Source organism: Uranotaenia lowii, chromosome 1 (genome assembly GCF_029784155.1).
Source record: "Uranotaenia lowii strain MFRU-FL chromosome 1, ASM2978415v1, whole genome shotgun sequence".
NCBI lineage: Eukaryota > Metazoa > Arthropoda > Insecta > Diptera > Culicidae > Uranotaenia > Uranotaenia lowii.
In genome coordinates, this window is record NC_073691.1 from 168,770,086 (window position 1) to 168,784,892 (window position 14,807).

The 14,807-nt window shown below is 36.4% G+C and overlaps 1 protein-coding gene across 12 annotated transcripts in view; it reads left to right on the top strand.

Moving 5' to 3' along the window:
• The window catches only part of LOC129747201 (afadin), a 161,141-nt gene that overhangs the window by 121,001 nt on the left and 25,333 nt on the right, over window positions 1–14,807 (top strand). For 2 of the 12 annotated variants that reach the window (XR_008737565.1, XR_008737576.1), the window contains exon 11: window positions 1,700–2,919. The exons of 8 other annotated variants lie outside the window; for them this stretch is intronic. Coding sequence is in view for 2 of the 4 variants with exons in the window: in XM_055741783.1 (XP_055597758.1) it covers window positions 1,700–2,792 (1,093 nt within the window). In the remaining 2 variants the exon portion in view is untranslated. The remainder of the gene's footprint in view (window positions 1–1,699; window positions 2,920–14,807) is intronic. 2 more of the 12 variants (XM_055741783.1, XM_055741859.1) reach the window with 1 other exon arrangement.

Sequence of the window (14,807 nt, forward strand, 5' to 3'; positions counted from 1 at the left end):
ATAAAACCAATGAGATAGACCATGATAGACCGGCAACCTAGCAATCTGACATCTGGTTGTCAGAGCAATCTGTCCATCGGATTTTTTTCTCGGCGCGTAGAAGTTTCTTGACATTCTCTTAGAAGCTGAATAGCGTTCTCTACAGCCACCTAAACGAACTTGAAAGTAGCTTTAAGAACTTAAATTTTGGGCTGGGGGGGGGCATTCTCTTCAGACACAAACGAGAGCTGATTAAGCTTCTATGGAACCTTTTTAAGGGAATTGTGGTTGCTTGGGTATTTTTTCGGCAAGCTTGTAATCCATGCTTACCTCAGAAACGCTAAGCACGTGAAGAAACGTGATTCAAAACCACTATAGTTCATCCCACGGAGAACGCAAATTTTGGCTGGACTCTAGGTTTCTACCAGTCAATTGCCGGTTCGGTTTGTTTACCAGGTTCTCTAGGGCAAAGAAACCTCCTTCTGGGCTCTGGATGGTGTTGCAAAGTTTGGTTTCGGTAGCAGCTCAGGGTGACCGGTTATCGATCTTCTTCATTAGTTTTCGGGTCATCTTCAGCCAAAAGAACTTCCGAAAGAAGTAGGCGGCAAGGTCTGCAGGATTTACCTATAAAAGATATAAAGACATGCTGTCGTTTTTTTTTTGTTTTTTTTTTTTCATTTGGATGTGTATGTATTGATTCAAGTATCACACAATCAATCATAATGACAATTGAATTTACTATATCTATATTCAATTCCTAGAATCAACCATACTTTTGTAGTTGAATCAATCCTTTTTACAGTTGAATCAATTATACCATGACTGTTAAAAATACCGTATTCATAGTTAAATGTGAGAGTTCAACCAGAAATGTATAGTTGAATCTATCGTATTTAAAGTTGGATGCCTAAAATAAAGCATACAATTGTAGTTGAATCTGTTATAATTACAATTGAATCAGTTATACCATAACAGTTGAGTCCATTATATTTATAGTTGATTGAGTAAGGTCAATGAACAGTTTGTACTTGAATCTATTATATTTATAGTTGTATGCGAAAAAAAACTTCACTTTGATGATTGCTATAACTAGCCGAAATAATTGGAACAACTGTCGTCTTTTTTCTCCATGTAATTTCAAATAAAAAAAGATTTAGATGTTATATTCCGATTTTAGATTTCAGATTCAGATTTCAGATTCAGATGAGATATTACGATTTCAGATTCAGTCTGTAGATTCAGATTCAGGTTTCAAATTTTAGATTTAGACGACAGTTTCAGATTCAGATTTAAGATTTCTGATCCAGATTTCAAAAACAGAAATTTGAAAAACTTGAATGTCACGGTTTCGATTCATGTAGACCCGAATTTTTGATAATAGAAATATGAAATTATTTTCAGAGAGTGTTGAAAAGATGTTTTGTTCTATTACAAATCGTCTCTTTTGATTGAGGCTGCCATTTTCAGTATTTTTTTTTTTAGTTTGATTGATAGCAGCACGATCTTTCCAACTTTAGCAACATAAAGTTTTTCAGTCCGTTATTTCCAGACCAGTATTTGACCTTTCAACCAGTCTTGCGTTCGTTTTTTTTTTCGTTTAATAGCCAGATTAGACTTAGCACTAATGTTTTGTGACCTGATACCCGTTTCTTTCAAAACTACTGCCTTCTCCTGGTTGGTGTTGTTTCGTCCCTCGCCTCAAACCCTCGCGCGTCTCCAGGGCACTAGGTATCACCATCATAAACATCATTATAATCAAGAACATCCAGGGGACCATCAAGAGCAGCAGCAGCACCCACCGAATGCCAATAATAATTCCATCAGCTATGATGACGAGGATTCCTCGCTTTATCATCAACGTCCTCGTCAGCAGCAGTATCACAATCGAGCGCCTACACCCCCGATCCGGGGAGGAACCATGAATCGTCCCCCACCCACGCACAGCTCAACCTTAGGCAATATCGCCAGCATAATGATCAATCCCGGCAGCCGGAGGGGGAGCAACTCGTCCTGTCGCAAGACGGTGAGTTTCGACATTCTGGCTGATGATGACGATGAAGCACCTCCAATCGCCATTGAAGGCCCCGGTGCAGGCGGAAAAGAATTCGGCTCCAGTGATATTTTCTCATTGCATCAAAACCGTGCCCATACTAGTAATATCAATAATAACTATTTCAATAGCAACAATAACGGGTATAGTTGTGCTTTTCGAATTGCGCCATCATCGCAGCAGCGATACCATTACGGCAGTGAAGTAACTTTGTCTAGCGAAGGCGATGAGCAGCAGCAGGAAGCGTTTGGCGAAAGCAGTTGGCGAGCAGGACCAGGGACCAAAAAATCACCAAGTGAACCTATTTTCAAGTTTTGTAAAGCGAAACAGCCTAGTAGCGGTAGTAGTAATGGTAACAATAACAGCATCGGTAGCAATAGTTTGAAGCCGAAAAACGTTGACAAGGAAGAAGTGGATCAGGAGAACGGAAAAGAAGAGCTCGAGGACATCGACCGAACATTTGGCCGGCAGCAAGGCCATCTCATTAGGGATTTCGGTTCAAATAATTTTGGCTCTCCGGCAATTTCGTTGACAAAATTACGCAGACATTCGTTGGCTCAATCAAATAGCAATAATAATTTCTTCAGCGGTAGCTCTGTGACAGCCGGTGGAAGGGAGATACCGGATGAAGATGATGACGACCACTGCAAGCTCATCAAGAACATCCGGTTGCTGAAGGATTGTGGAGGACTCGAGGAGCAGCAATCATCCGTGCCAAGTGATGATGCACCCCATAATCGAACATCCATTAACATCCATAAAGGTAAACTAATCAGAGGCGTGGGTTGTTTAGTAACTGATTTATAACGGCGAACGTTCGGCCAACATCAGTGAGCAGCAAAGGTGAAAACCATCAACCTGTCTAGACAAACACGTTAGAAACTTTTCGAGTAAGTCTTGACGTTGAGGAGGACTCTTGATTGAATACGTTTTTATTGTCTATTTTTGTATGTCCCCGGCACACAATGAATTTCGAATGATTTTTTTTTGACGTTCCGCCGTTCCCCTGGATGAATGCAACAAACACAACACACAGACACCTACACAGAAACCCACCAAGAAGCGATACAGTTACATTTTTTTTTCTTAAATTTGATCGATTTATCGTGCCTGTTGAGGTTTCGTTTCACGGTAGTCGTTTATTGCTGAATTTAGAAAACCCTTTTTGAGAGGGATAACGTGCTTGTGTACCACCTAGACGTTGTTCCCGACACTCCATTCGACGGATGTGTTCTCCGGATTAAAGACGCCAAATCCGACTGGAATAAAGCAGAAAAGTTATGTTGAATAATTTCCTGCGAAATAAAGCCAATTTGAACCATTTGTGGTGCGGTGCCTTCATGATAGTCACTGAAGAAGCCATCCAGCAAGTTTCTTTAAACTGTTTGAAAAAAATTGATGGTCGCCATGGAAGAACATAAGTTGAATTTGTTATGTAATACCGTTACTTATGCCTGGACAAGATTTATATTTATAAAATGCACGTGCAACGTAACAAACGCTGTTTGAGTGGGCTGGCAGTTGAGAGAATCAACAATTCGATAGAGCACGTGAGGGAATTCACCGATGAAGACACCCACGAGCGAGATTTTCATCCGCAAGCACACTATGCTAGCACTTATCATAATCGATTTTGCTCTCGATAAGTAGTGCATTCCTATCAGAGATTCCGATGTGCCTGTTTTGTTCAGGATTTTCCCCATTTTTCTAGGCTCTTTCAACTAAAGGAGGAACGCCTAAAACACAATCATGGATCCCTTATTTTGAGTTCCAGGTCAAGACCCTATTGAAGTCCCAATCCACACTGCCGAAAATATGACCTGACGACTACCTAGATACAATAAAGGTCAGTTATTCTAGCGATTGCTCACCATCGCTTACATATTTTTGGCTCTCATATAGGTATTTAGAATCAAAACGCATACCGATTCCAAGTTCTACGAAAAACTGTCATTCGGCTACACTTTGTCTAACATTTCAAAGGCTATAGTTAATATTTTTCCCAAAAAAAATCAAGTTGAACCGTAATTTGAGGAAAACGTCCCTATTTGTTTATAAAAATGTATAGTTGAGTATAGACAAATATAATAATAACCAATATACCTCAGTCGCGAAAAAAATGGGAGACACGCCATGCGCGCCTTCATGTGAGCAAGGTTCTCACTAAACGTAGAAATATTAACAAAAATTAGCGAATTTTCCCGAGGCAAAAATAATTCACAACAAAAAATGCACAATATATCACAGTAACCATACTTTTGTAGAAGAAAGTACATATATACGATATAATGTGATTCAAAACAAAGGATAGTTTCGAAAAAAGGAAATATTTGCAAGAATGGGGAGACAATGTACAGTTTTCGACTGTCCCAATGTAAAAACTGCATTCACATCATTTTCTTTTTACAACATATTTGCGAAAAATAGGTAAAATGGTTATAACTTTTCTCATCTATCCATGATCTTACCAACGAAAATTTTATTGTTATTTATAGACCTTCGGAAAAGTGGATCGATTTTTGTCAGAACTCATCGCTGACAAAATACCGTCAGATTTGATGTGCTCATTTCCGGGGCACAGATTTTATAAATGGAGACAACAAGTCGTAAGGGAGAATATTTTGTAATTTATCTTAGTTTTAATTTTCAACAATTTTATTTGAAATTGCAGTCTGTATTTTTATGCAATTCCATCCTTAACACCCCCACCCGTTTTGGAAAATATGCAGACGGATACTGTGGATGAAAGTTATTCAACACAAAGCATGGATTTTTTTGTTGATGCATTGGCCGAGAAGAGGTGATTGATGATGAAGTTTAAGACGATTTGTTAACAATGCATGAGGTTTTCAACATCTTTGGAGAAAATTGTGTTGCTTGAAAATAAAAAAAGAATTTAAAAACAAAAATTTCGCCGACATCAAAAACAAAAAAAGCCGTTTGAAAATCGAGATGAAAACTTTACGTTTGGATTTGGCAAATTTGAAAAAGCAGCTCAAAAAGCAAACGAGTAAAATTAGCAATCCGATACTCGTAAAGCTCCAACAAAACAACCACGGGACTTGGTTGTCGATACTCCGACAAAATAAAAAATATGGCAATAATTTTACATTATTGCTCTTCGAAAGCCTACAGACAAATGCGTAAGTTCTTTGCACTACTTTCGATTGAAACTATTCGCAAATGGGTTTCGAAGTTGGAGGTTCATGAAGGATTTTCATCATCAGTTTTGGCTTTGATAAATCTAAAGGTTTGCAATCTTCCCCACGACGAGAGACTTGTCACCCTGTCTTTTGACAAGATTTCGATCTCGTAAAAACTTACTTACATCGCCAATGCAAAAAAATGATTATTTTTGTGGCTTCCCAACTCGATTGAAACACGAAAAAAAACCTACACCAACGAGCTTCTTCCGCCTTAACATTTATGATCAAATCGCTAAAAACAGAATATAAACAAGCAATCGGATATTTTTTTAACTCTCATTATGATAACGCTGACCGATTTCATGTCTAATTAGAACGGATCTGATCATCAAGCTTTTGTTTGCGACCAGAATTCTACAGACGGAGCACTATTCAAGAAACTAGGGGTATCATCAATTAAACCATGGTTTCTTCATAGGAAAACGAAAATGTTTTGTTCTTTCGATACACCTCATCTAATCAAATCAAGTCGTAAAAATCTAATACGCCAGAATGCTGTTTTCGACGGTAGAATTTGTAGATTTGAACACATAAAAAACCTGTGTTATGAAGATATCAAACAAATTCCAAGATCAGTGCCTCACTTAACGTATGACCACATCGTACTTGCCTCTTTTGAAGAAATGAGGGAAAATTTAGCTGCTCAAACTCAGAGTCACTTTTTGTCTACAGGATTGCGAAATGACGAAATTCAAAATTCAAAGTGTTAGCCAATAACAAACGATATCATAAAGGTATGAGAATGAATTATCCTGGATCACTACTTTTTAAATTAACTCAACAAATTTTGACCCTTTTTGATAAAAATTTTGAAACTTGTCTAGAATAATCAACTGTCGGAGTTAAAAGAAGAATTATTGAAATTTATGTGTGGCCTTACTTAAATAAGGATTTAGTTGTGGGGATGAATAAACCAATTGGTTTAAAATCCCAAAAAAAAAAAAAAAAAAAAAAAAAAAAAAAAAAAAAAAAAAAAAAAAAAAAAAAAAAAAAAAAAGGATTTAGTTGCCGATACTTTTTGTACCTTGGTTGCCAATAAGTAAATCAATATGTTAATCAGAGCTCCAGATCTTGAATATGGATCACAAAAGCAACGAACAGAGTAATCGAAAAGCGAAAAAAATATCAAAAGCTTCCTCGTAGGTAGAATTTTTTTCCACACATAATTCGCAATAAATGTTTTCTTAATTTTTATGATCTTATATTATCATGTGTTATTCCCTATTTATTTCGTATTCAAAATACTGCAAACTATTCGTTATTAAGTAATCATAACATAAATTAAACAAACTCCAAAATTATTCAGGCTACATATTAAAAAAAATTAAATACGCAGTTTTTTGTGGAACTGTCAGTTTTTCTCCTCGGATTTCCTATAAAACCTTTTTAAATGATTTATTTCCGTTCAATTATCCTGAAACTGACCTGTTTTGAGATGTCAATAACTGTTCGATTGGTTGTCAGTAAACAGTTTTGTTTCCCTTTCGAACGGTTGGTTAAAAAAATCTCGAATATTAACTCTCTGGAGCCACGATTTCAAATGTAAGAAATGTTATTCCCATTTCTTCAGATTGACATGACGTAGTTCTTGTTAAGCTGCTTAACGCCCACTACATGCGTTATGATTATTAGAATGCAAATGGAAAAAAAAAAAACTTTTTCTTCCATGTTCAATTACTCTCTGGAGCCACGCTTTTCGCACTTAATACTTTGGAGCCATCTTGAAGCATTAATTATCACAGGGCTTATGCTGGAAACCAAGCGACATAAGCACCGGGCATTTTTTTTATTAATTGACGACCAAAAATCCAGGCAAATTTTGTCAAAATCCAGAAATTTCTCACAAAAATCCAATTAAAAAAATGACAAAATTTTTTTTTTGATCAAAATTCATAAACAGATTTTAAATCGCATTTTAGGCCTTAAAACAAACCTTTCATGATTATTTTTGCAAAATTTGGTCAATTTTTTTTTAAATTTTGGTGGCTTAATAAAACAAAAATTACAATACAATTTATTTTTTTGTTTGATTTGCCAAATAAAGTGAAAAAAATCTGGGCAGAACCCGTGCATTTTTAAATTAAATCCGGGCAACCGACCCGGGCCAGACTGTTCCCAAATTTGGTATCAAATATCCGGGCAAATCCGGATAAATAGTTTTTAAAATACACACTTGACTGCCCCAAATTTGTATGGGAAATTTCAAACTTGTGAAATGTTATGCGCTGCAGGCTTAAATTGATCCTAGGCCTAGTAAAAAGTTTCATGCCAAATTTGGGCCAGATCGGATCACGGGAAAGGGTCGCTCAGCGAGCCTAAAGTTTGTATGGGATTATGACACATTTTGTTCGGGAAGAACATGGAAATCCAGTTTTCCATGAATAACTTTGGTTCCCGTCGACCGATTTCTTTTGAAAACGGTTTTTCTTAAAGCTTAAACTAAGACAAATATTTCATCCGAAAATTGCATTTCAATTCGACTCATGATAAAATAGTTATTAAGCTTCAAAAATGGGGTAACTTTTTTCAGGGTGATATTCATCACTGTTAACCTTCCAAAGTCGTTCGGGTCAATATGACCCGAAGCGCACATTCAAATCATCATAACTCTTCGAGAAAAAATCGCAAAAATTTGATTTTAAAAACCTCCCTGGGGAATCACGAAATACACAATCTGTAGTACCAGGCAACTTCCTGTGCCCACCGGAAGTGCTCCCTCAAAAAAATCCATAATTAGGCTGTTCGGGTCTATATGACCCGAGAGATTGCGTAAGTTCTCCTGGCCGCAAATATTGACCGATTTCGATGATTTTTAATTCATTGTATAGATAATTTATTCTAGTTTCTCAATATTGAAAAATAAAGTCGAAATATTTTACGAAATCACCAGTAGCTGATTCCGGATGAAAAAAGTCCCGAAAAAGAGCTCTTTTTAGAATGCCTATAACTTGAGACAGGTTCCAAATATTGCGATGATTTTATAATATTTGGAATTGTCAAGAATAAATCTATCCATGGATGTATAAATTTTTGATGGTCCAAAGGAAGTTTTGGCCGCTATCCCGGAACTTCCGGTAGAAAAAATTCTTACTCCATAAAAGTCACCCAATTTTGGCTTTGCATTGCTGTATCTCGGTTACCAATGGATCGATTCTCTAAATTCAAATTTTAGTTTTTTTTCGTTAACTTTATTATTATTTTCGTAGAACATAGTTGGTTCCTCAAATATCTCAGTTGTTCAGTATATGGTAATGAAACTCACATCTTTTTTGTCATTTTTCAAACTCCCCCTCGTGTCGGTGGGTTTACGCGATTTTGTTAGCGTGATTTCTCTAAAATTTGAACTCAAATTGGTCACTTTTTATATACCTAGAGATTCATTAGAATCTCCTCTTTCGATTGACATACATTTTGTGTGGTGTTTTGAAAATTTGTAGCAACGTTTTTCGAATTTACTGAAAGCTGCTAGATTTCAACCAGTTTGGTCCTCGTTTTCAACAGGTTGGTGTACAAATCTCGCACCCCTCACGTAGCTGCGGGAGAAACAAATCCTGTAGCTCTCTTTTTGTCGCTCACCAAATCTACCACCCAACCCAGCAGCAGCAGGAACTAACGTCTCGCCGCGTGGTTTGTTGATTGATTGTGCTGATGCTGATAACGAAATGAATACTTTATTGTTGTAGGAATTGCTTGAATCTTTTTTATTTAATATTTTAATGGATGGGCAACATTTCTAAAGTTCACGTCCATGATTTCAGATTCAGATTACAGATTTCAGATTGCAGATTTCAGATTCCAGATTTAGATATCAGATTTAAATTTTAAGATCCGATTTCATATTCAGATTTCAGATTCAGATTCAGATCTCAGATTCAGATTTCAGATTCAGATTTCAGATTCAGATTTCAGATTCAGATTTCAGATTCAGATTTCAGATTCAGATTTCAGATTCAGATTTCAGATTCAGATTTCAGATTCAGATTTCAGATTCAGATTTCAGATTCAGATTTCAGATTCAGATTTCAGATTCAGATTTCAGATTCAGATTTCAGATTCAGATTTCAGATTCAGATTTCAGATTCAGATTTCAGATTCAGATTTCAGATTCAGATTTCAGATTCAGATTTCAGATTCAGATTTCAGATACAGATTTCAGATTCAGATTTCAGATTCAGATTTCAGATTCAGATTTCAGATTCCGATTTCAGATTCAGATTTCAGATTCAGATTTCAGATTCAGATTTCAGATTCAGATTTCAGATTCAGATTTCAGATTCAGATTTCAGATTCAGATTTCAGATTCAGATTTCAGATTCAGATTTCAGATTCAGATTTCGGATTCAGATTTCAGATTCAGATTTCAGATTCAGATTTCAGATTCAGATTTCAGATTCAGATTTCAGATTCAGATTTCAGATTCAGATTTCAGATTCAGATTTCAGATTCAGATTTCAGATTCAGATTTCAGATTCAGATTTCAGATTCAGATTTCAGATTTCGATTTCAGATTCAGATTCAATTTTAAATTTCAGATTCTTATTTCAGATTCCGATTCAAATTCCGATTTCTGCTTAAAGTTTCTGATTAAAATTTCAGAATATTTGTTACTTGAATCATAGATTTTGTGTCTCCTGCAGTAGACACTGCTTGAAATAAAAGAAAAGAATCATAAAAACATTCAAAACAAATGTATCACTGAAGAATTCTAAAATTCAGAAAAGAATCATGATAAAATTCAAAACAAATGTATCACTGAAGAATTCTAATGATAAAATATCTAAAAAGATTCAAGAAGCTTATTTCAATTTGGAAAAATAATCTTTTTCTATTTTAAAATCAAAAAATTTACTACGCAAAGAGGCATCAGCATCAGCACAATCAATCAACAAACCACGCGGCGAGACGTTAGTTCCTGCTGCTGCTGGGTTGGGTGGTAGATTTGGTGAGCGACAAAAAGAGAGCTACAGGATTTGTTTCTCCCGCAGCTACGTGAGGGGTGCGAGATTTGTACACCAACCTGTTGAAAACGAGGACCAAACTGGTTGAAATCTAGCAGCTTTCAGTAAATTCGAAAAACGTTGCTACAAATTTTCAAAACACCACACAAAATGTATGTCAATCGAAAGAGGAGATTCTAATGAATCGCGTAAACCAACCGACACGAGGGGGAGTTTGAAAAATGACAAAAAAGATGTGAGTTTCATTACCATATACTGAACAACTGAGATATTTGAGGAACCAACTATGTTCTACGAAAATAATAATAAAGTTAACGAAAAAAAACTAAAATTTGAATTTAGAGAATCGATCCATTGGTAACCGAGATACAGCAATGCAAAGCCAAAATTGGGTGACTTTTTTTAAGTAAGAATTTTTTCTACCGGAAGTTCCGGGATAGCGGCCAAAACTTCCTTTGGACCATCAAAAATTTATACATCCATGGATAGATTTATTCTTGACAATTCCAAATATTATAAAATCATCGCAATATTTGGAACCTGTCTCAAGTTATAGGCATTCTAAAAAGTGCTCTTTTTCGGGACTTTTTTCATTCGGAATCAGCTACTGGTGATTTCGTAAAATATTTCGACTTTATTTTTCAATATTGAGAAACTAGAATAAATTATCTATACAATGAATTAAAATTCATCGAAATCGGTCAATATTTGCGGTCAGGAGAACGTACGTAAACTGCAGGTCAAATTTATCAAAAATAGATTTGTACGGAAATTTTGCGAACGGCTTTGGAAGGTTAATGCTGCGTCACAATGTTCGAAGCAGTGTCTCACATTAATAGTGATGAATATCACCCTTAAAAAGAAAGCTATTTTTTAAGCTTAATAACTTTTTTTATCTTAACTGGATCTTAACTGGATTTTCATGTTCCTCCCGAACAAAATGTCTCAAAATCCCATACAAATTTTAAGCTCGTTGAGCGACCCTTTCCCGTGATCCCAAATTTGGCATGAGACCTTGTACTAGGCCTAGGATCAATTTAAGCCTACAGCGCATAACTTTTTCAAATGTCGGGTCATTTGGGGCACTCTAATACACACGTTTGTAACTACCTGGATTTTAAATAATCATAGCCTTGAGAGATTTTTTTTTTAAATTTGCATTTTTCATAGAGTTTTCTCTAGTGTGACATTTTTGCCAAGAAATATCAACAATGTTGGTTCAACATAGAGACAACCACCTTGATAGAAATTTCGTATAAGTTCAGAACAAAGCTTAGATATTTGTTTGTGCTTTTATTCGAAAGTTAACACCAAAAAGGACCGTTTCCAGGGAAAGAGAGAAAATGACCCAAAAGTCACATGCATAACTGTATGCTTGGTACGGCAGTGCAGTAATTGTGAAATTTTGATCGTTGCCATTCCAAAATATAAAGAATTCTCTTTCTATTCCAAACCGCGGGTTTTGCCTTAATCTGTAGTTGGTGTGCGTTTGTAAATGTTTGTATGGTTATTCGAGACCCCTTGAACTAGACTACACCACATTTGTGCAAATGCGATGAAACTCGATAACATTCTTTCGCTGTGAATACGATTTGCATCGTGTATGGCACTGCTTAAATGAGGGCGCAAACGGTTTAAGTTAAATCGGTTGGGATCCAAACAACAGCAACTGCAACCAACAAAAAAAACCAGTTCCACCCTGGCTGAGGCTGAGTAATTTGCCTGAAATGTGTACCATACAGCACCATACAGCACCATACACCATCCCAAGCAACCAGAAGCTTCCAGCTACCTTTTTATTCAGCTTCCAAAAAATCTAAAAATGAGCAAACAACCCAAGCAACCAAAAGTCCCATAAAACAGGTACAAAAACGCTTACTCAGCCTCATCATTGATATGAAGTGCGTTCTATGCAGCTCAAAATTTAAGTTCTAATTGATACTTTCAAGTTCCAAAACAAGTCTTAATGATCTTCTATTCAGCTTCAAGTGGCCTCTTAATTCAGCTTCCAAAAATCGCAAAATGAGCAAAAAAATTTCTCTCTATCTCAACTGAACCGTTGGCTTCGGTTCATATCACCTTCTCTTGATTATTTACTGTGTTCTGTACCGGTGCCGCCATGATGCTACGCGCCGGATTTCAAACTCGACAAATTGCTCAATTGCTTCTTTCCTACATTTCCTACATATATCGCATCAGAATGGTCACTCAAGTACAAAATTACTTATTGAAAAAAAACTTACCCGGCTTGGGGATCGAACCCCGACCTTCGTAGTGAGAATCGAACACGCTACCACTAGGCCACGCCTAGATGTTGTTCTAACTGAAACTAAAACTAGAAGTGGTGATTTAATTTTGAAAGCACATCAATGCACTTTATGTGACTTATCAAATCCCGATTGAGCACTTTTGTGCCCTTTATGTGACTTACCAAATCCCGTATTGAGCACTTTTGTGCCCTTTATGTGACTTAAGTCCCGTATAACGTACGTATAGATCACTTTTGCAGCTTTCAAGTTCGTTAATGAGCACATATAGTTCACTCATGGGAATTGGGCAAAACAAGTCACATACAACGTACATATTAATCACTTTTGCAACTTTCAAGTTCATTAATGAGTACATAAAGTTCACTAAAGGGAATTGGGAAGTTGATTCTCTTTGTCAGCCAATATGTAACTTTCAATGCCTTCATTCAAGTAAATATGTGACTTTTGGTTGCTTGGGAATTCTCTCTTTGTCTTAATTGCACCCTTGGCATCGGTTCATATCTCCTTCTCTTGATTATTTACTATGTTCAGGACATGGAGCTGCCATGATACCACGCGCCGGATTCCAAAGTTTGCCAAGATTTGTTCAATTGCTTCTTTCCTATATTTCCTACGTGTATCGCATTAGAATGTTCACTCATGTATCAAATTACTTATTGATAAAAAAAAACTTTCTGGCTTAGGGATCGAACCCTTTGGTGAGAATCGAACACGCTACCACAAGACCACGCCTAGATGTTGTTCTAACTGAAACTAGATCTCGAAGTGGTGATATGATTTTGTAGCATTCCTGCAGGTGCATTCGCCCAACCAGACAGTCAGCTAGCCAGGAAGAAAGCACAACAATGCACTTTTTGTGACTTATTAAATCCCGTTTTGAGTACTTTTGTGCCCTTCATGTGACTTAAGTCCCGTACAACGTACGTTTAAAGCACTGCAACTTTCAAGTTCATTAATGAGTTCATACCCAAGCAACCAGAATTCCCTTAAAAAGTTTCCATAGAAGCTTAATCAGCTCTCGTTTGTGTCTAAAGAGAATGCTAATCAGCCCAAAATTTAAGTTCTTAAAGCTACTTTCAAGTTCGTTTAGGTGGCTGTAGAGAACGCTATTCAACTTCTAAGAGAATGTCAAGGAACTTCCACGCGTCGAAAAAAAAATCCGATTGACAGATTGCTCTGACATTCAGATGTCAGATTAATAGGTTGCCTGTCTATCATGGTCTATATCATTGATTTCAATTTTAATTACATAGTTTTAAAAACAGAAGCTACTTACGATTAGCAATAGTTCATTGCCACTGTAATAATTAGTATTTAAACTGAGCGGTGATTGAGCGGATTTATGAGCGATGATTGAGGTTGGTTGATAGATTGTACTCTATTTATTTTTAAGGACTTTCGGTGCACTAAATAAATAATCACAAAAATGTTCATCATGACAAATTTATTTGAACCTCTAAACATTATCACACAAAAGGCTAACTAAATATCAACGATAAGGATGCTGGAAACTACTACCAACCACAGGGGGCTTGTCTTGCAGCAGGAATTGGATGTTGTCCTTAACGACGGCACCGGTTTCAGGCCGTTTCCAGCTAGATGTTGTCATATGTAATGGGACGCGGTCCTGGAGAAAGGTTTTCCCTGAGCTGCCAGAATGCCGATTTAATTCGAAATCGCCAACAGAAAGCCTAGATACTCCTCAATCATGCGGATGGAAAAGATCTGAAAATAAAAACAAACAACGATGGTAAAAATCCAAAAAAAATCTTACCATGTTATTTCAACCTTTGATCATTTTTCTTTTTGCGTTGAACTCCATTGTAAATATCAGTATTGATATAAACAAAACAAATACCATGACAAGAAATTGACAGACATTTTTAACTGTCGCTTAAAATTCCCATATAGGTTCTTTAAAACACCTAGAAGTATCTTAACGGGGCGTTAGAAAGTGTTAAGCGAGCGTTATCGACCTTCTTGAAAGAAGTTGCATTAAAAGCACTTAGAAGTTCCGTTAACGATATTTTTACCTTTCAAAAGGCGATGGAAGCCTCTGAGTAACTTTTACGTGACATGAGTCACCTGAAGCTCCCGTAAAACATTTTTTCATCCAAATGTAAACTTCGGAGTTCCATCTTCAAGTAAAAACGCGAGTTTTGGTTGCTTGGGTATAGTTCACTCATGGAAATTGGACAAAATAAGTCACATTTTACGTACATATTAATCACTTTCGCAACTTTAAAGTTCATAAATGAGTACATAAAGTTCATTCAAGAGAATTGGGCAGTTGATTCTCTTCGTCAGCCAATATGTAACTTTCAGTTTGCGCGCTCTTTCAAGC